This window comes from Equus quagga, chromosome 7 (assembly GCF_021613505.1).
Source record: "Equus quagga isolate Etosha38 chromosome 7, UCLA_HA_Equagga_1.0, whole genome shotgun sequence".
Taxonomy (NCBI): Eukaryota; Metazoa; Chordata; class Mammalia; order Perissodactyla; family Equidae; genus Equus; species Equus quagga.
Window position 1 is genome coordinate 33454977 of NC_060273.1, and position 19786 is coordinate 33474762.

Sequence of the window (19786 nt, forward strand, 5' to 3'; positions counted from 1 at the left end):
TGACTGCACTTTCCTGAAGGGGATTCTGTGCCGGGGAAAAAACAGAAACCAAACCCTTTGTGCCTGACCCGGCCCTCAGCAGCCTCCCAAGCACGGTCAGCACAGGGATCACCTGTCCATGCTGCGGTCAGGGAGTGGCGGGGAATTCCTGCTCCTCTGCAGGGCCAGGCCCTCGGGTGTGCTCCGTGGGCGTCAAACCCTGCAGGTCTCCTGCAGCAGCCACCCGCAGCTCCGGGAATGGTGTCACGACCATCTACTTGCTCCCCAGGAAGCTGCTGGGCCCTGTCTGCGTGGCCCCTGTAACTTCATGGTGGGGTGTGCGCATGTGTGCACGGCAGGGCCTGCCTGATCGGGCCGCGTGGACAAATGCAATCAGAGGGAGCAGAGCGCACCAACATTTATTTACAAAAAGTCCCACTTACATATGATACAGGCTTTTTACACACAGTAGTTTAAACGGAATTATTTTCTGTATTTTTACTAACAGAAGCTAAAGAAAAAAACTTAATAATCATTTTGCTATTTTATACAAAGCGACACGTCATGCATTTTTTAAAGTTTTTAAATCTCTTTCTAAGTGCAAATACTAGATTCCTCTCTCCAGTTTTAAGGCAAGTAGAACGAGACCGTCGGGGTGCAGCCTCTCGCTTGGGGTGGGGGAGCAAGCGCTGCGGCCCTGGGAAGGGGAGGGGCTAGGCTGCCCCTGGACGCCTGTGCGCCCCCCAGACAGGGGCAGACCTCCATGGGCGTCACTGGCACAGACAGCTTCTCCAGTAGCCCGCAGTCCGGGTCCCACCTCAGGGTCACTGAGGTGCCTGGAGGGTCATCTCACAGATGCACAGGGACTGGCGCTAGGGGCAGAACTCGCGGCAATAACCTTCCACGACAGACCTGTGAGCCACCCTGCAGTCCGGCTCAGGGGCAACCTTAGAAATCAGGCCCCTGGTTCAGAAAGGCCAGAGTGGCTCCCCAGCAGCTGTGTGGGGCTACAAACAGCCAGAACTCGCCCCAGAGGACAAGTCCTCGCTCGGGCATTCAGGGGAACCATCACTCTGGTCTCCTCCCTACCATGCCAGGGGGACCTTTGAAAGCTGGGCCCTAGGGGACTCGGTGTGGGCACGCCGCCCCCTCAGGGTCTGTCCTTACAGCTGCCCCAGGCCCTTGGTGGAGCCGCAGACCCTGGCCACAGGGCAGAGGCGGAACCTGCTTCCTTGGGTGGATGATGAATTGGCTCAGGAGGTCAAGGAGGGTCCCATGTGCCCTGGGGCAGGTGGGCAGCACCTGGGGTCACCTTCTCCCTCTGGTGGGACAACTGCTAGTGGTTTGCTGCTCTCAGAGACCCTCTCTTGGGGAAGCAGGGAACATGCTTTTAAGGTAAAGAAATCCTGTCACTGTGCCCTGCAGGGTAACCCCAAGACTGCTGTAGAGGCCAGCAGTGAGGACCCGGCAGCCCAACAGGGAGAGGCTCCCGGCAGGGACATTTGGTGCTGGCCTCTCCCGGGGGCCCCACGCTGTGCCCAGATGACAACCTGCCTGCAAGGACCTCACTCAGAATGAAGGCAGCAAGAATGGGCAGTTTAGATTTTCCCATTTCCATCCTCAAAATACATCTAAGCAGCTGATGGCAGCGGGCGACCATGCGTGGTGATGCTTGGTGCCAGGGTGAGGTCCCCACAGCAGTGGGCAGCCTGGAGGGGCAGGCCTCCTGCTGCGGGAGGGCAGGACAGTGTTGGCGACCGGTGTCAGACTGGGCTCTGCGCGCGGGCTGGAGGGTGAGGAGCACAGAGCGGCGGGCTAGGGCCAGGGCGAGGCCTCAGGCGCAGCTCCAAAGCCCGCTGGTGCCGGGCAGGCAAGGGTGAGGGACACACAGGGCCCCCAGCAGCCCCAGAGCGGGTCGCCTGCAGGACAGGGCAGCGTCGGGCCTGCAGAACAGCCGGCAGTGCAGCTCCTCGGGGGGGAGGGTGCCGCTGAGCGCCATCTGCGCCCCCTGGTCCCCTAGGGAACCCACTGCCTCCACCAAACCTCAGGGGAGAAGCTGGTCAGCAGCTGGTTGGTGCAAAGAAGGCTCACGACAATCGGCTGCCTGCGGGAGCCCCCAGGCCAGTCAGAGCCACGGGAAAAGCAGTTTTTGTCTGGCCCGTTTCAGGACCACCCTGCCCTCATCAGCTGCGCGGCATGGGGTAAGACACTTCTTTGACCTTCCAGAGACTGAGAGAGAGAAACTCTAGTAGGCCATGGAAAACTGGTAAGTTTGAAGTGAGTAAACAGCAAACGTTTTAGATAAACTAAAAACAGAACTCTCTGCGGTCTCATCTGAGTGGGCCAAGAGGGAAGAGGAGACCCCTGAGCGGTCACCACGGTGGTGGCCTGGGGTTCTGGACTTGGGGGACATGGCCTTGCAGCCTTCCCACCCTGAGCGACGCTCCCAGGCCCATGGACATGGCTGTCACCTCTTCGCATGGATCAACCTTGAGCCTTTGAGGGGCTGGCCCCCCAGAGAGGGACAACAGGGCCCGAAACCCCTCAACTACAGACACGGCCCTGGCTCGGAGCAGCAGGGCGCGCCTCCCTCTGGTGGGCCTCAGGGGCGGCGGGTGGCAGCAGCCCCGGGGCCGCTCTGCAGGGCTCAGACCTCTCACCAATTTCCGAAGCGCGTAGGGACTTCGGCTTTATTAGGGGTCCGAGGGCTGCAGGGAGGAAGGCCGGCAGCAGGTTTTAACTGGGAGACTTCTGTCGTCTGCCGGCGGGAGGGGAGGGAAGGAGGGAGGTCTCTGCAGGGACGTGAGCCACATAGCAGAGACGAGCCACCTTGTGGCCAGGCCCCCTGCACTGGCTGCTAGTATGGCAGAATTCTTCAGGAAGAGGGTTTGGCTGCCTTCTTATCTCTGGCCCAGTGAGTGCCAGACCAATCCTGGTACAGGCACCCAGAGGGCACTGGCCTGCTGGCCACTCTTCAAGGGGCAGTGGCCCTTCCCAGGAAGGAGCAGGAAGAAAGCCCGCCTGTCCTCCTGAGGGCCACGTCCATCACCGCGCTCTGAAGGCAGGGCAGGGCCAGCAGCCTCGGGGGTGAAGGGCACAGGCTGAGGGCTGCGCCAGCGCCCCCGGCTATCAGAAGCGATGCCGCGGCTGCGGGCCGAAGTGCATAGGCAGGTTGTGCTCCAGCGGTACGTGGACGGCGGCAAAGTCGTAGTTGATGCGCACGTTGGGCAGAGGGGGCACGTAGGGCGCAGGGATGGGGCCCATGTTGAGGGGAAAGTTGTTGAACATAGGCCGGACAGGCGGTAGCGGGAAGGGTGGGTGCACGAAGGCATAGGGGTGTGGGATGGGCGGCTGGTGCAGGTTCTGCGGGACGGGCCTCGGCAGAGCTTCCATCCTCTGGACTTTCTCTGGAGGCTTCTCCAAGGGAGGCCCGATGCGTTTGAAGGTGTTCTCTGAAACAGAGACGGGATTTAGCAGGGGAACAGCTAAAACCAACTGTGCCTGCATCGGGCTCGGGACCAGGCCTGCACACCCTGACCCTGGCCCCACCTGCCTGAGCTGGGGGCCGAGAGCCCGGAGCATGAGGCGAGGCCAGGAACCTCTGACCTCCAGCATCGTTCTTACCTGTCAATAAGCCCGAGTAAAGGAGAAAATGCAGAAACAGCCCCGCCCCATCACCAAGGACAAAATCACACTTCTGAATGAGTGTTACACTCGACAGCGGTCACCTCGGAAGGCGGCGTTATTTATCGAGCTCAGAACAGGGGGAGCCTCTGTGAAACTTTCCTTTAGAGCCAGGCCTGGATGGCCACTCACAGAAACTCCACTTTGTCCCCTGTAATCTCAGAAGGGTCAGGGTGGGCCTAATGTATTTTTCTTCTTTGAGGAAGACTGGCCCTGAGCTGACATCCGTGCCCATCTTCCTCTACTTTATGTGTGGGATGCCGCCACAGCATGGCCTGATGAGTGGTATGTAGGTCCGCACCCAGGATCCAAACTGGTGAACCCCGTGCCGCTGAAGCGGAGTGCGTGCACTTAACCACTGGGCCGGCCCCAACCTATTGTCTTATTAGTCTGGTTTGGCTTCTACTTGCTTCCTAAGCTTAAACCCACCCCTTGGGACTTCCTCACCATCAAGGAGATGCCGAAACTGTATCTAAGCTTTCCCAGCCTTTCCCACAGGCAGCTGGACACACAGGTGCAGTGTGGGGGACAGCACTCCCTGGGTCGTCCCTGGCTGGGTGGAGTGCAGGAGCCCCAGGGAGGGCCAGTAGTGGGGTCCCCTTCTCCCCTGAGCACATGGAGGGCCTGGGGCCTGTGCTGGGGGAGAACTTGCCTCCATTCTTTCTTTTCTGTTCCTCTTCGGCCTCCTTCTGGATTTCCTCAATCAGCTTCTCATCATCTTCCTGGAAAAAAAACAAGACGATAAGCTTGCTCTCAACCAGCTCTATGTGGCACTGAGGCCCCACTGGGACACAGGGGAGGCCGGCTTGCTGCTGGTCAGCACACCACTCATTCCTGGTTCCCTGAGAATCTTCCTCCGTCATCACTGGATGGTGTTCCCATGAGGAAGCCCATCTGAGAGGCTGGGACCGAGGAGCGGGGCGTGTGCATGGCAGGTGGCTGTCTGGGGGCGGGGCCGGAACCTGCTTTGCTCCCTCAGCTGTAGGGGAAGCAGAGGGAGAGCTTCCACAGCTGGGAGGCGGCAGACTGATGACCCAACAGTGTGGGAAGGCGGTGAGTCTGGGGTGGGCAGGGCCTGAGGAGTCTCAGATGGCGAGTCTACAAGCTCTGAGCACAGCAGCCCGTGTGCAGAGTCCAGCAGAGTCTTGCTGACTCCCTGAACTGAGCTGGACAAGCGCCCACTCAGGCTGCCTGAGCCCCGAAACTGGCCTTTAGCTCCTAGTTGGCCGGTGGGCTGCAGAGCAGAAAGGTGGCCTGGGTCAGGCCTCAGGTACAGGGGGAAGGGCCAAGTTTATAGACCTTGATGTCTTCCCTTCCCAAACTCAGCGCTTGGTAGGCTGGCCATGGTAACTGGCAACTCCAGTTTGGACGATTCCCCCTGGGGCCAGGAGCCAGAGGCACTGTGCACGCAGGCAGACATGGGGCTTCATCAGGGAAGGTCTGTGGGCCACGCCAGGTGAGCAGACCAGGTCCACCCCACATGCAGTTCCCACAACTCCACCTGCCCAGGCGCTGTGGTGGGGGTAATGTGCTGGAGTTTGAGCCACTCCTCAGCGGCCCTGCAAAGAGGCTTTCCAATGTATCTGGGGACTGAAAGGACACTCAGTGGATTGAAGAAAGCCACCAAGACGGTGCACGTCTTTGCTGCGCAGCCCATGGCTGCTGATGTGGCAGCACAGCCGTGGAGGGCTGTGGGACTTAACGGGCTACCCCGCAGGGCTGAGGCTCAGTGAACAGGGCGGGACACTGCAGCCAACACCTGACCACATCAACTGCATGGATTCAAACTGAGTGACGGGCAGGCTTGGCCTCTTTTCTGGGGTCTTCCAGTTGCTTCTCCAGGAGTTGAGAGCAGTCAAGCTGAGAAGTATGGGGGGGCAGGAGGGCATGAGCAGGTTTCAGTGCAGCAAGAAGCCTGCTGGAAACAAGCGTTGCCCCAGGCGAGGCATCAGAGCCGATGCGCGCTCCGGGCAAGAACAACATCAGCGCTAACTCGGTCTTTCACGCTGATCTGAGGGTCTGGGTGGCTGATAACACCCATGGAACTTCTGAGATGTGAATGGAGGCCCACGGAGAAGAGCACACGAGCTGGAAAGGATACCCAGAAATCCTTGGACCAGAGGAGAATGCGGCAGCCTCATTGTGGAGCTGAGCGACGGACAGTTTGCATATTTAGTTAGTATGTTATTAATTATCAAGCCAAGACAGTAATTAATGATTTCACCACACAGTTACGAACTCTCAAGGATTCTAGAGCCATGAATTTCACGCAATCAGTGTGTATCAGACACCTGTTCTGTACTGGACACGGTTCTAAGTTTACTGGTTAAACTTCTGATCAACAATGAAACTGAAGGTCATACTGATGGAATAAATAAATAGCTATGTAATATATTCCCTTTGCTTGGAAGATTAAAACATTTTAAGACAGAGTTCCCAGAAACTGTAGGCTCCCTGGCAACAGCAGGAGGCTGTATGACATGAGCTCACATTCTCCAGGCCTCAAGATGCCACATGACGGTCTGGACTCAATGGTCTCAAGGCTTCTTTCCAACTCTGATATTTGGAAATTCTTATCATACACCCAAGTCTTTTTCGGCCTCACCTGTCCAGCTGTTCTGAGCAAGGCAAGGGGAAGAGGAGAAGGGACAAAGGTTAAGTTCCCTTCAGAGATCACACATCCAGGAGGAATCCTGGTGGGCATCATGTCCATCTCCCAGGTTATGCACAAAAAGGCTTATAAAAACCCCAAAACATGGTCATCTAGGCTCTCTGCAAAACTCCCAAAAAGGAAACTTAGTACTCTACAGAGTGATCACTAAGTCAATCAACACAAAGGGCCCCAGTAACTCAAAAGGGTTTGGTGGGCAGTCTGAAGTCCCCATGTGAGTGTCAAGACAAATTCGACCAAGTGTCTAGATTAGGAGCTGGCAAACCTCTTCATTTTGGTGCCAGCGGCAGACCTAGAAAGAAAGATTTAAAAAAAGAGAGAGAGAGAGAGAAAGTGATTAAGAAAACTGGAAAGTGGGAGAGCAGTGGCTCTACCCGCCTCGCTGTGACAGGGGCAAGCTCCTGCACGTCTGCGCCTGGGCCCCTGTATGTAAAATGGGTTGTTGTAAGGACTGAAGGAGCCGACGTGTGTCAAGGACAAAGTAAGCACTCATTATTAAAGGCAGGAGAGTCGTAAACAATGGCAGGGATGAAGATTTTAGAAAGAAAAGAAGTTTCCGGAAAAGGTGGTACAGATGGGTAGATGCCCCCAACATTTCTCTCAGTAGCTTCTTTGTGGTACGAGTGACAGGTTCCTGACTCTGGTTATTTATTCATTATAACCATCAGCACTATATCACCACCGCCACCACCGCCACCGGCACCACTGCCTCATCCCGGTCCCTGCCACATCGCCTAAATGCGGTTATGCCCATCAGTCTCCAGAAGGATACTCAAAGCCTCTGATGGCACAGGAGGGTACCTTAGAAATCACCCATTCCAACTTCCTGACAGCACAGAAACTGAGGTCGCAGAGACACTAAGGTGTTGAGTTATGGCTAGCTGGCGGTGGGCTAGGCAAATGCTTTACACCATTCTACGGTGTCAAACAGCTTTCCTGGAGAAAATGCACAGACAAGTCCCTTGAAGGTTCCCTGTCTCCACCGTCTGTCTGGTGTGGAAATCTGGAGGGCATGCACGTTCTTCCATTTGGGACTATGTGCCGAGGGTGCAGGATGCTCAGGCCCTGTGCAGGATGACAGCCAAGAGCAAGGCTCACCTGCCCCCTCCCCGTGTGGAGCTTACGTTTCTGTGTTGTGATCACAGTGTGAGCCGGCATTCCACTGTGGAATTGTACATGGGCTTAAAGGGTAACTTCACAGCGTTAGAGACTAATCGCTAACCCACCCTTCTCCTTTCTGTGAGGACAGAGGAAGAATGAGGGAGAAGAGAAGTATCCCTTTTGGGCAGAAGATTCCAGGTCCTTGATGGCACTGCTGAGGGTGTGAGCATGCAGGGCATCCATCTGATATTCCCCAATGCTAAGTTTCCTGGGCTAAATCCGAATGCTCCTGGTCAAGCTTCGTCACTGAGTAACGCAATGGCAGAACCCCCCGGGGGCCTGAGGCACCTGCAGAGGCGAGTGTGGGTTCGGCTTACTGATACAGAGCTGCCGGCTTCGAGGACACAGCGGCCAGGTCCAGCCCCGGCAGAGGCGCCCGGGGGCCACCGCGAGCTCTTCCTGGAGGAGGAGGAGACTTGGAGCCCAGAGCCCGTCACCTTTTGAAGAGAGCCACCTGGAGCCTCTTCCCTTCCTGCCATTGCTCGGATCTCTCCTGATTTGGTAGGTGGACTCAAGACCATTTGTCCTTATGCCCTGTCCTTCCCCAGGCAGGCAGCGCCCCGAGAGTCTAAATACAGTCTGTATTCACCAGAAAATGTCAGCACTCAACCATCCTGAGCAGTGACTGTCACCGTCCACAATGAATAAATTGTCAGTCACACCCAGAATACGGGTTAGACATTTCAGACTTCAACTTTCTCCAACCGCTTGGAGTCACAGGACACTGTGTTTAGAAACTAAGAACTAAAATACTTTTCAATATTTTTTTAAAGAAAAATTTACTTGTCAGCCAAATACGTTAGACACTAAGGGGAAGAATTCTTACTTCATCTGGGCTGAAAGTTCCTTTCACAAGCAGTTTCCCTTAAGCATTTTTAATTCTTCAAGTTGAGAGGGAAGGCAGACTGAATTGTACACTTTAAAAATGGCAAATTTTATTTTACATATATTTTGCCACAATTTAAAAAATTAATAATGTTAAAAAAAAAAGCGAAGGCAAGTTTAGAGCTGGTGTTGAGATTAAACATGAAGACCGGTCCCTCACCAGAACACTTCCTGGGTCTGGGCTGAGGGACAGATGGGGCCACTGAGGCCTTTCTGGACGTGCGCTCTCTCGGGAAACATTCTGGGCACCCCGAGTATCATCATTCATGGTGAATAAGGACACTTGTGAAAAAGGCTTGCCATTCTACAAATCTAGGACACACCTAGGCTGCTGGAAATGGGAAACAATAGGAGGAAAGCAGATGATGAGAGGGCCGGCGAGTGTGGGCGGGATCAGAGTGAACTGTCCTCCAGCCCGTGCAGGGCTGAGTCAGCACAGGAAGCCCAAGCCTGCAGGAGCAGCCCCGAGCACGGCAAACGCACACGCCGAATTTTATGTTAAAGCAGCATGGCTTCGAAACAGACAGGCAGGTGGCGAGATGGGAAGAACTCAGCTTTGGGGCTCCCCAGACCTTGGAGTGGGGTCCCCTCTGCCCACCACGATCTAATCTGGAACCCATTCCTTTCCACAGCAGGTTTATTGCGAGAGGCAAACGATGTCTCTCTTATAAAGCACCAAGCACACTGACAGTAGTGACGGTGCTTAACATTTACTGAGGCCTTCCTATGTGCCAGCTGCTGTTCTAAAGCTTCACGGACGCTGCATCTCCCTAACAACTCCACGAGTTAGGGATGATCAATCCATCCTCACGCTACAAATCGGGAAACCGAGGCACAGTGAGGTTCAGTCCAGGCAGGCAATCCCACACTCTGAGCTCTTAACCACACAACCCAGCAGGTCCTGGACCGGAGCTTCTGCAGTGCTGGGACTGGAGGGCCCTGGGAACTGTGCCCACCCCATCCTGCCCTCAGCACTGTCAGAGCTGACTATTTTTAGGCTCTGCTTTGTTCCAGAAAGAGTGCATTTTACCCTCCTTGAAATACAAGAGGGCTTCTTCTCTCAGGGATGGGCAGAACTCTGAAATCTCCTTTCTCCACTAAATACGAGAAGAGGATAGCGCAAAACAAAAAACGCCTCCACTCAAGGACATGAACAGAAATACAGCAGAGAAGGGGGCCACGTCCCTGGAAATTTTTAGGGAATTAGTATGTTCCCGGGGTCAGCTCACCCAGCAGTACATGTGCCATCCTTTAAAATGACCCATCCGACGGTCTCTGACTGGCCTCCTTGGCACTTGGCCCTGGAGACGAAGCCAGCATGTCCTTCTCACCCAGAGTGGGGCCGGGAGCTCAGGGCACCCGTAAACCTCACCTCTGGAGCCAGAAACCTGAGCTGCAGGCTAGGCTCTCTCACTGGCTCACGGGAACTGAGCCTTCTATCGCTCCTGACTGGGTTGCTGTCATTGGCCCACCTTGAGGGGGGAAACGAACACTTCCACGTTTCTTGCCTGACACATTTTCTCATGAGACCACCAAGTTACTTGTATACCATGGGATCTTGTGGAATTTTCTCCTTCTGCCACAAAAAACAGGGTTTTGATTCTCACACACGTTAAAGCAACGTTGGAAAAACAAAGGTTAACAGAACATAAACTAAAAAAAGTCACCGGTAAATTCCTCACTGCAGATAACTCCCAGGAACACTTTGGCCTAATTCCCACTGGTTGTTTCTGCATCCATATCTCACTTTCCAAAAATCAGAGGTTTCCTTCTAGAAGACTGTGCTCTGCACAGCCAGGCCCTGGACTGCTCTGGCTCTCACACGCCCGCTCTCTAGTGTCTCTCCTAGTCCTGGAGGGTAGGGGTGGGGCCTGGCCAGGATTCTATCCGTGAGGAAACTGAGGCTCTGAGGAGGCAGTGACATGCTGAGGGTCCCCAAGTGGTGAGGCGTGAAATCAGACCAGGGCAGGGACCAGCTGCCCCTGGGGCTGGAGGTCTGGGCTTACAGGCCCCAGGGGAGCCTGGGCGGGTCTCAGCTCTGCAGGCAGTTGAAGCCACAGGCCTCGAGAGTGGGCTGCTAGGACACCCCCCACTGCTCTGCCCTCACTAGGGCTGGAGGCTAAATGGAACCTGCCGGAGACTCGAGTTCCCCTTCACACTCTGCCTGCCTTGGTCAGCGGGCAACTGCGGGAGGAGCAGACTGCTCTCTGTCTCCCCACCACACTGGACACCCCAACAGGCTCTAGTGAACGGCAATCAAGGGTGAGATGCAGCGCCCCTGGCCCTGGCACGCCTCTCCCTGGCCTGTGGTGAGGGCTTCAAGACTGACTGAGTAGGCCTGGATGAGTCCCCTTCTCTGCCCTCTTTCTGGCCTCTCCTAGTCTCAGTGAAAACTTTCAAAGAGATCCACAGAGTGTGCCTATAAGCAAGGCGAGGCTGAGATGGGAGGGAGTGGACACTGGTTAGCAACCATAGTATGTCCCAGCATGGGCAGGACTCAAAAGACTGAGTGTAACGAGACACCACGCTAGAGAAGTGAACCACCCAGCACTTTCTATCGCTACCCACAGCCACTCTGGGAGTGGAAGCCAGAGACCACAACTAGATGCAATGAGAACCGTGAAGGGAACGTGAGCAGCACCCACGGTGGGCTGACGCACCCCGACAGCAGTGTCGGGGAGAAAGGCTTAAAGCAGAAAGCGACATGGAGTCTCACTGCCCAGGAGATCTGGAAGAGTCCTTTAAATAAACAACTGAGCGGGTTGCATCTTAACAGGGAGAAGGTTTTATTTCCTTTCCCTGAATTCCTCTGAGCTCAGCAGGATACAGAAAGTGCCGGTCCAAGACGGAAGACTCTGACATGCTGGCTTCACATGGAGGTGGGTGGGGAGTAAGGCAGCAGGAGCATGAGGCGACGGCAGGCCCGGCCTCTCCAAAACCCACTCAGCACAAGAGTCGCCGGCAGGAAATGAGGTACAAGTCACCAGAGAGGTTTGAATTAAGAAGAAACAACCACAAAACCCACTCGTCAACTTGCCCCTCAACAACGAGGCCCTGCAGCTCTGCCTGTGCAACAGGGTCTGGACGGAAGAAAATGAAGGAAGAGAAACTTCAAGTGGTTAAAGGGGAAAAAGAATGTTTCCACCATCAGATATTCACAGTCATCGCCAGCCACAGGCGGAAGGTTCCTAAAATAGACCTTTAAGCACTTGGCCCAGGGCTGTTCTTGCTGAAGCTTTTAAACATCCTTCAGAGCCTCTGTTTTCTTCAGCATTTCTCATCACCAGGGCTGGCCACCCGCTCGCCTGCTGTCCAGCCTCCCGTGACCACGGAGGGAGGATGCGTGGCTTTTCTTCTTCATTTCACTTTTCTCCCCTTAAAAAGATGACTGGGAATTACAAGTCAACTGCTGCTTCCCTCCTGTGATTTTGGGGGTGGGGTTGGGGCAGGGATCCAGGTCCTGTGTGGCCGCAGCTGTTGTTAATAAACTTGCAATGATTTCATAAAAGGCTCCCAAAGAGCTGAGGATTTCGTTTCAAATTCTTCCCAGATTGGCTGCAGATCACCGAGCAACGCCAGACCCTAAGCCCCCAGCCCCAGCTGTCCCCCTGCAACAGGAAACTGGGGGGAGGAGGGTGAGGCGCAGCCTGCAGCGGCACATGCTGTGCAGCTGGGGTCTGGAACGGCCCAGTGGGGGGCTGGACAACGTGCTGGGGAGGGGCAAAGACTGGACAGGCTCTGAGCTGGCCTTTGCAGCTGTCTCCTCAGGTCACAGAGGTCCAGCACCCAAACACCTTTCTATCTAGAGCTCTCCCAAAGGGACCTTGATGCAGCAGGGAATGTGGTCATGTTTTGACTCCTGTCAGGGTCAAGTGCTTAGCCTGGGGCCTGCTGGCATTTGCTGAAGACAACACATACCAACACACTGTGTTTACTGGACTGACTGAGCCATGCTGCCACTCTTCTTTATTTGTGTGTGTGTAAGACTGGCCCTGAGCTAACATCTGTTGCCAAGCTTCCTCTGCATGCTGAGGAAGACTGTTGCTGAGCTAACATCTGTACCCATCTTCCTCTGTTTCATGTGGGATGCCACCACAGCGTGGCTTGATGAATGGTGCTGGGTCTGCGCCTGGTATCCAAATCTGTGAACCCTGGGGCCAGCGAAGTGGGGCATGTGAACTCAACCACTGTGCCACTGGGCTGGCCCCCTGCCACCCTTCTTAGTAAAGTCCTCTAGTGACATCTAAACCTGGGGACACCATCACCGTTTGGAGCTGCCAGGCCCCCTTTCTACCATCTGCAACTTGCTCAGTGGGGAAGGAGTCCAGCAAGGGCCCCAGCCCTCTGCAGAGGCTCGCCTGGTTCCCTGGACTCAGGGACCGGGGGCATACTGGCGATCTGCTGCGTCGGTGCCCTCCCGCCCCGGGGCGTGGAGACTCGTGGAGTGAAGGGGCTGGGATCCGGGCGAAGACCTGGGTTTGGACGCTGATTTCACCGTGATCAGAGTCTCATTTTCCTCACCTGCAGAACAGGAAAGTGGTCCTACCCCCTGCTGTAAGGGAAACAATGGTATTTCAAACACTGAGAAAATGCTAGTAAGGCCAATTGTGAAAACTGGGTGACGGAACTACACGGGGGTTCACTTTACTATCTTGTTCCTTTTGCAGAAGATAAATTAAAAAAGTTAAGGAAAACCTGACCCCAAAATTAGTCACCGACCTAAAGTTTGGACTATTTTTCCTGTGGGGTTTCCACCTTTTCGTCATCAATTCTGTCTGAAATATTCTTCTCCCTTTATTCCTGCAACATTTCATTTTTGCCCTGGCCACTCAAACAAGGGCCTCAAAAGTGCCTGGTGCCCTCCACATGCCTGATCGACCCACCAGGAAGACGGTGCACACTGGTCTAGCCTGGGTACTACGAGAGCCACCGAGGGGAGAAGGCAGGAGGTGGTGGCTTTGCTGAAGACGCTAAGAGAACAAATGACCTGGGACAGAAACCTGTGCTACCATGTACTGACCACAATCTTCAGCAAGTTTCCTCATTTGTAAAACTGGGACAATACATCTGCCTTTAGGAATTATGACAGAATTAAATGTATTAACACATATTTATGTCAGGTTCAATCCACTGAAGGCTTGGGGAAAATGAGTAGGTCTCCCCACCAAATGGCTGGGTGATAATGGCACCACACAGGAGCCTGGTCGTAGAAACCCCAGGCTTTGTTTGAAGTGAGCATGCTCCAAACTCTTAACATTCAAACAACAAAGAAGTTGTGGAAAACAATTCTCTGCAGTTTCTCGCAGTCTAAGCACAAGATAAACATAGACTTTGTTCTGCATTTAAAGAGAAAATGCTGTTATGAAATGTGCCCCACTTCTGGAATCCAGACTGCCAGGTGACTGTTCTTCGGAACGCGGCTTCTAACAGATACAACTCGTTAACTCCTTTAGCTAGCACTCACATGGCCCCACGTGGACCCAAGAGAGCCAGCATATTTTAATCCAGTAAAGACCAGGATACCCCTGCCCCTACTGCAAAATAACATTTGTTCATTTCTGTGATGAGATTTGGCTTTGCATTCTGACCTCTTAAACCAGAAAACTGTGGTTTGCTGTGACTGTGTTTGCTTCTGGTTTTTCTCCCCCTTCCTAAAAAGACATCTTGTTTTGTAGGACTCTTGGTTGAATGTTTTTGGCTTATTTTTGATAACTAACAGAGAAAGAAAGTTACTATTCACCATTTTAGCACTCTAATATGGAGTCAGTGCAGGTTCCCAAGCAATCTCTAGTCATTAAGGATGAAAACCCAACTTCTCTCCAAACCATGAAGGGACAACTCCCTCACTGACAAATGAGAGATTTTCCTGGCCTTGCTGGTTAATTAAGCCGGAGCAAAGGCTCGGATGACAGGGCATGCTTTGTTTCCCTGAACTTCTGAATGGCTTTGTGTTCTCAGCAGCCCCAACAGATGCCGGGTTGGAATTCAATAGGCCTCCTGGTGAGAATCAAGGAAACGGGGCGGACCTTGGTTTTGATGGGAACGGGACAGACGGGATAAAACCTCTGGCTGCAGCCGCCAGAGGCAATGGGGGGGGATTTCTATTTGCCTGACCTTCCTTTCGAACTTTATTTTGAGCCACTACATAACTTTTCTCAGGGTGGAAGACGACAAATCAACGAGAAAACAAGGGGGCAGTCGCATGCTACAGCACCCAAACAAGGTAACAGAACTTGAGAAACCCCCCTAATCAATTCCACACGTGGGAAGTAAGGGGAGGTGGCAGGAGAAGGGACAAGAACAAGAGGGAGAAGAAAGAAAAACAGAGCTGAGAATAGGCTTGACTGCTAAACACCCTCCCTCATGTGGTAACTCCCACTCTGCTCCCTGTTTTTAGAGACGAAATGCAGTGGGAGGCATACTTCTTAGGAGTTCCAGCCGAAAAAATGGATCCCATTTCCTCACGAAGTTCCTAGAGATGCTAAGGCCCCCAGTTGGCTAGCTGGATGGGCCTGAGCAAGTGAGTCAGTAGAACTGCCAGGTCCTGGGAAGGTGTGTCACAAAAAGCAGCCGGGGTCACCTCGCCAAGCACTTCCTACCGTGGGCCGCACCTCCCTCCACTCAACCAGCAACAGAAGGATGACTGTCTCCTTAGAAATCCTCCTCTTTCTTTCGTGTATTTCCTCAGTGACAGGAGCGGGCTAGCTAAGCGTCTTACTGGGCCACAGAGCCACGGAAGGAGCAATTCCTGGGCGCCCCAGCCCAATTTTCCACCCACTGAGGAAGCTGGGTTTCCACAGGCCTCCCTGCGTTCCAAAGCTGTTGGCAGCTCTGAGGACGAGGATCAGGCACCGGAATGGGCTGTGGTGGCTTTCCCACAGTGGCCAGACCATTACCCTGATGCTCTCTGTTGGTGGGCATATTGGAGATGTTCTGCATCGGGGTAAAGACTGATGGCTAACATGACTTTTCCTTTGGCTTTTAATAAAGTGCTGGCTTGCACAGTATTTTAAAGATATTTGGATTAATGGACAATCTTTAAAAATTGGGAGATTTCACACTAAAATACTGATTTCCAACCTCTCTGGAAAATCTGAGGCTGTGGTAACTGAGCACAGTCTCATCTGGCAACAATCTGTGAGAGCTGAACAGCAGCCCCGTAGACGGGGCCCACAGCCTCTCCTGTTTGCCACAGTCCCCACTACACCCCGCTGTCTCCTAGACCTGGCCTACTTCACATTCATCAATCATTTACGTTACTACTTGCCCCTGTGGCAACCTGAGTCTGCGACCCCAGCTACATGCTGCTTATGTTCTATGTGTAATCTTTCCACGTTTTTCTCTCCATGTTTTTAAATAGAGATATATAGCACCACTCTTTGTAGCCACGTACTATACTAATGTCAACAGCCACCACCCCTGGTCTGTCCACGGCTGTACTTACACAGGAGGGAGAAATAAACTTCTATCTTATGTCAGCCACTGTACTTTTTGGGTTTCCTGTTATTTGAAGCCAATTGATCCTTATTAATATAGGGCTACTTCTTGATTTCTTATTGAGTCGTATTACTCTTTACATATTAACAACATTCATTTATAGCATATGTATGTTACAACTATTTTCCCCAGTTTTTCATTTACCTTTACCTTGGTTTATGGTGTCTTTCGCCAAAGAGAATTTATTTATTTTTAGTCTGGCCTTGATATAACACCAAGACGGACCTTCTCTCCTCCAAGATTACAGAAGTCATCTCCTTTGTTTTCTGGATGTATTTCCAAATGGTTAGCCCAGTGCCCCCAAACAGCTACAGAATGTTTCTCTCCCACATGGCAGCCAGTGTGATCATGAAAACGTAAATTAGGCCAAGTCACTCCCCTACGTCACCCCTGCAAGAGCTCCCACGCCCTCGGTGAGACCCATGGCCTGGTTCTGCCCCCCTCTCACTTTCCTCCCCCAGCTCACCAGCTGAAAACCACAGGGACCTTTTTGGTCCCTAAACAGACTGAATTTGTTTCATTTCCTCGGCTGCCTCGCTCCTCCTCTGCATGCAGGTGTCACTGCAAATGCTGCTCACAGACGCCTGTCCTGATCACTCTCCAGTGGGCCTCCTCCCCTCAGATCCTGTCATTCCCCATCACCTCACTCTTATGATTCCTACACAGCACCAACTACACAAAAGATTCTTCTTCTAGACTGTATCAAACTGTCAATTCCATGAGGACAGGGGCTGTGCTGTTCAGACCAGTCCTGGCAACACTAAAGTTAAGAATGAAAGAATGGATGAATCCATCATTTCTCCAGTGACCTGAAATGGCATTTTCACCACACATTAAATTCTTATGGGTCTGTTTCTGGTCTCTATTTTGCCCTTTTGATGTATCTGCCTATTCTTGTGTTACCCTACACTGCTTTGATTAGTGTTGCTTTGGAGTAAAAATTAGCCTCATTTTCAAAATTACAGGTAATTTTTCAAGAAAAAAATAAATGTCAGTGAATTTAAGTGAGAAGTGCAGTAAACCCGTAGATTACTTTGGAGAGAAGTGATCTCTCCGTAATACTGAGTCTCCCCTTAGAGGGACAAGGAGCCCTTCCGCTACCCAGGTCACCCTCCCTTGTCCCAGTGCAAGCTGAGGAGTGACCGGCTGGCACTGGCCTCAGGGGGCTTTGGTGCACACGCGTCCTCATCTGCTCGGTTAGCAGGCATTCTCTGTTGCGCTGAGTCACTTTTTGGTAGAACAAGTTTCTTCACATATCACATTGCTATTCTTTTTTTTTCTTTCTCCCTAATGGCCCCCAGTACATAGTTGTGTATATATGTATTTTTTAGTTGTGGGTCCTTCTAGTTGTGGCATGTGGGATGCCACCCCAGCGTGGCGTGATGAGCAGTGCCATGTCCACGCCCAGGATCCGAACCGGAGAAACCCTGGGCCGCGGAAGCAGAATGTGAGAACTTAACCACTCGGCCATGGGGCCGGCCCCCGTCACACTGCCATTCTCATAGATCAGCTTACAACTGACTGTGATAGTTTCACACTTAAAAATTATTTTAATAAGAACTGATCCATTTTCAATACTAAAACTTAAGAACAAAGCTTATTTCTCCATATGTTTGTCTCCTCATGTCCTTCAATAGTTTTAGTTTTCTTCATACTTCTTGTTAAAGTTCATTTTAGGGTATTTTATGATTTATATTGTTACTGGGAATGGCATTCTGGCTATTTATTTTGTATCTAGCCATCTTTCCACTGCTTCTAATGGCTTTCCAGTTGATTATTTTGTCTTTTCTCAGGTTTAAAATGGTAGATTTGCCTTTCTGCTTTGCCTATAAAAGTGCTTAGAACAGTGTCTGACGGCAGTGGGTGCCCAATAAACATTAGTGATTATCTTCTCCAATATCTATACCTTTTATTCTTTTAGCATTCTTTTACCATTGACTAGCAGTTCAGAACAAAACAGCGGTGATAGTCTATATCTGCCTTTTGGGGAATGTTTCTGTATAGGTATTTCACTACTAAATATATGCTAATGACTGTTTTGAAATATGGGGTTTAAAAAAATCATATTAAGTAAAGTGTCCTAATTCTATTTTTTAAGGTGTCAATCAAGAATGGATATTTGATTTTATTAAATGTCTTTTTACCATCTAAAGACATCATATGGTGAATTTTATTAATAGAGGTCTCAGTATTGAACCATCCTTGCATTTCTGGAACAATCTCACTTGGTCATGGTTTCTATTTACTGAAATTTTATTTAGAGAATTTGAAACCTATATTCATAAGAGAGATGGATCTGTAGTTTTCTTTCTTATGGTTATCGCTGTCAGATTTTGGTATCAGGCTTTACACAAATACAGTCGTGTGTCGCTTAACATGGGATATGTTCTGAGAAATGTATCACTAGGTGTTTTCGTCGCTGTGTAACATCACAGTCTGCACTTACACAAACGTAGATGGTATAACCTACTACACATCTAGGCTATATAGTACTAATCTCATGGGACCACTGTCATATATGCAGTCCATCGTGCAAAAAGTTACACAGTGCATGGCTGCAGATGTAAAACTTTAGTTTGCTATGCTCTGGGATATTTCAGATGGCACAGAAAAATTTTATTCCCTAAAAAGACTGAAACGGATTTACCCATAAACTGCTTGAGCAAGCTACTTTCTGAGGAGTAGCCTTTTGATTACTTTCTCAATTTTTTTCCTGTGGTTATCTGTCTCTATGTAATTTCCTACCTTCTCATGAGTCAAAACATGTTATGAATTTATAAAATCTCTTGTCATTATATTACCTTACCAATATTGTCCCCCTATAAAGCAACAGGCAGCTGTGCATTCACTTACAGTGGGGTCGGTCCAGAGAGAGCATCTTGAACACTCCTGGCAAGGTGCTCCAGGTGAGCGAGGATGCTGGCAGAAATGGTCATATCCATTGATAGACACTCGACAGAGGTAGCACATCTGGGCACCACAGCGGCAAGACATGCGGTTGCACCCCTCGGATTTGATGAGGCCAGTCCCACACTTGTGGCATTTTCTAATGCGAGCAGCAGTCATTTTTTCTTCACTGAGAAAAAGAAAGCATGATTGGAGATAGCAGGGAAGACGAGGAAAGAAAAATATTATGGCCATTAAGTATTTCTTTCCACATACAATGATTGCCTAGCCCTTTTGGTAACATTCAAAGAGTGAAAAGAGCCTATGTTTGGAGTCTGAGAACTGGGTTCAGTTCATCAGTTGTATGACCTTGGGTAAATTACTCAACTGCTTGGAGACTCAGTTCCTTCATTTTTAAATTGGGAAAACCCAACTTTCTCACAGTGTTTTGAGATTACAGATAAGATATAAAGTACTCTGGCTCAGTGCCTGGCACTCAGCATTTATAAAATGACTATTCTATTTGTCACAGGAGTTCCTGTAGGCTTAAAGTGGACAGAAAAAGCTCAAGGTCTTCCTATATCATGTCTTTTCTTTATTTACTTATTTATGATACAAAGCTGGATAATGGAGAGCTAGTGAGCCTACACTTTAGTTACATACACACCTTGGATTTTTAAATACTGGGCATGGGGGTGGGGTAGACACAGTTGGGGATGATCCAATAGCTAGTCTATGACTTCTTCCTGTCGGCAGAGCCCAGTTCCCATAACAGAATCTGGCAGAGCCACCTCTATGTCACTATTCCACATTCCTAGACTCCCTTGCAGCTAGGGATGGGCATGTGTATGACTCAATCCTGGCCAACAGAAAGCTTGTAGGAAAACTGCTTGTTTCCAGGAGCACTTTAACTGATATGGAGGAGCAGATGACTAGAGTGAAAACGAGGTCTTGGCTCTTCGTCAAGAGCTGGCACTGCTGAATTAGTTACTTTCATGATTCTCTGTTCATAACTCTAAAATA

The 19786-nt window shown here is 51.3% G+C and overlaps 1 protein-coding gene across 2 annotated transcripts in view; it reads right to left on the bottom strand.

The window, feature by feature from the left end:
- Positions 1–382: 382 nt before the first annotated feature.
- RNF216 (ring finger protein 216) overlaps positions 383–19786 on the bottom strand; it is a 153490-nt gene continuing 134086 nt past the window's right edge. For both annotated transcript variants that reach the window (XM_046666744.1, XM_046666743.1), the window contains exons 15-17: positions 18731–18953; positions 4316–4385; positions 383–3431 (exon numbers count right to left, since the gene is read on the bottom strand). In XM_046666744.1, coding sequence (XP_046522700.1) covers positions 3109–3431; positions 4316–4385; positions 18731–18953 — 616 coding nt within the window. In that variant the 3' untranslated portion in view covers positions 383–3108. The remainder of the gene's footprint in view (positions 3432–4315; positions 4386–18730; positions 18954–19786) is intronic.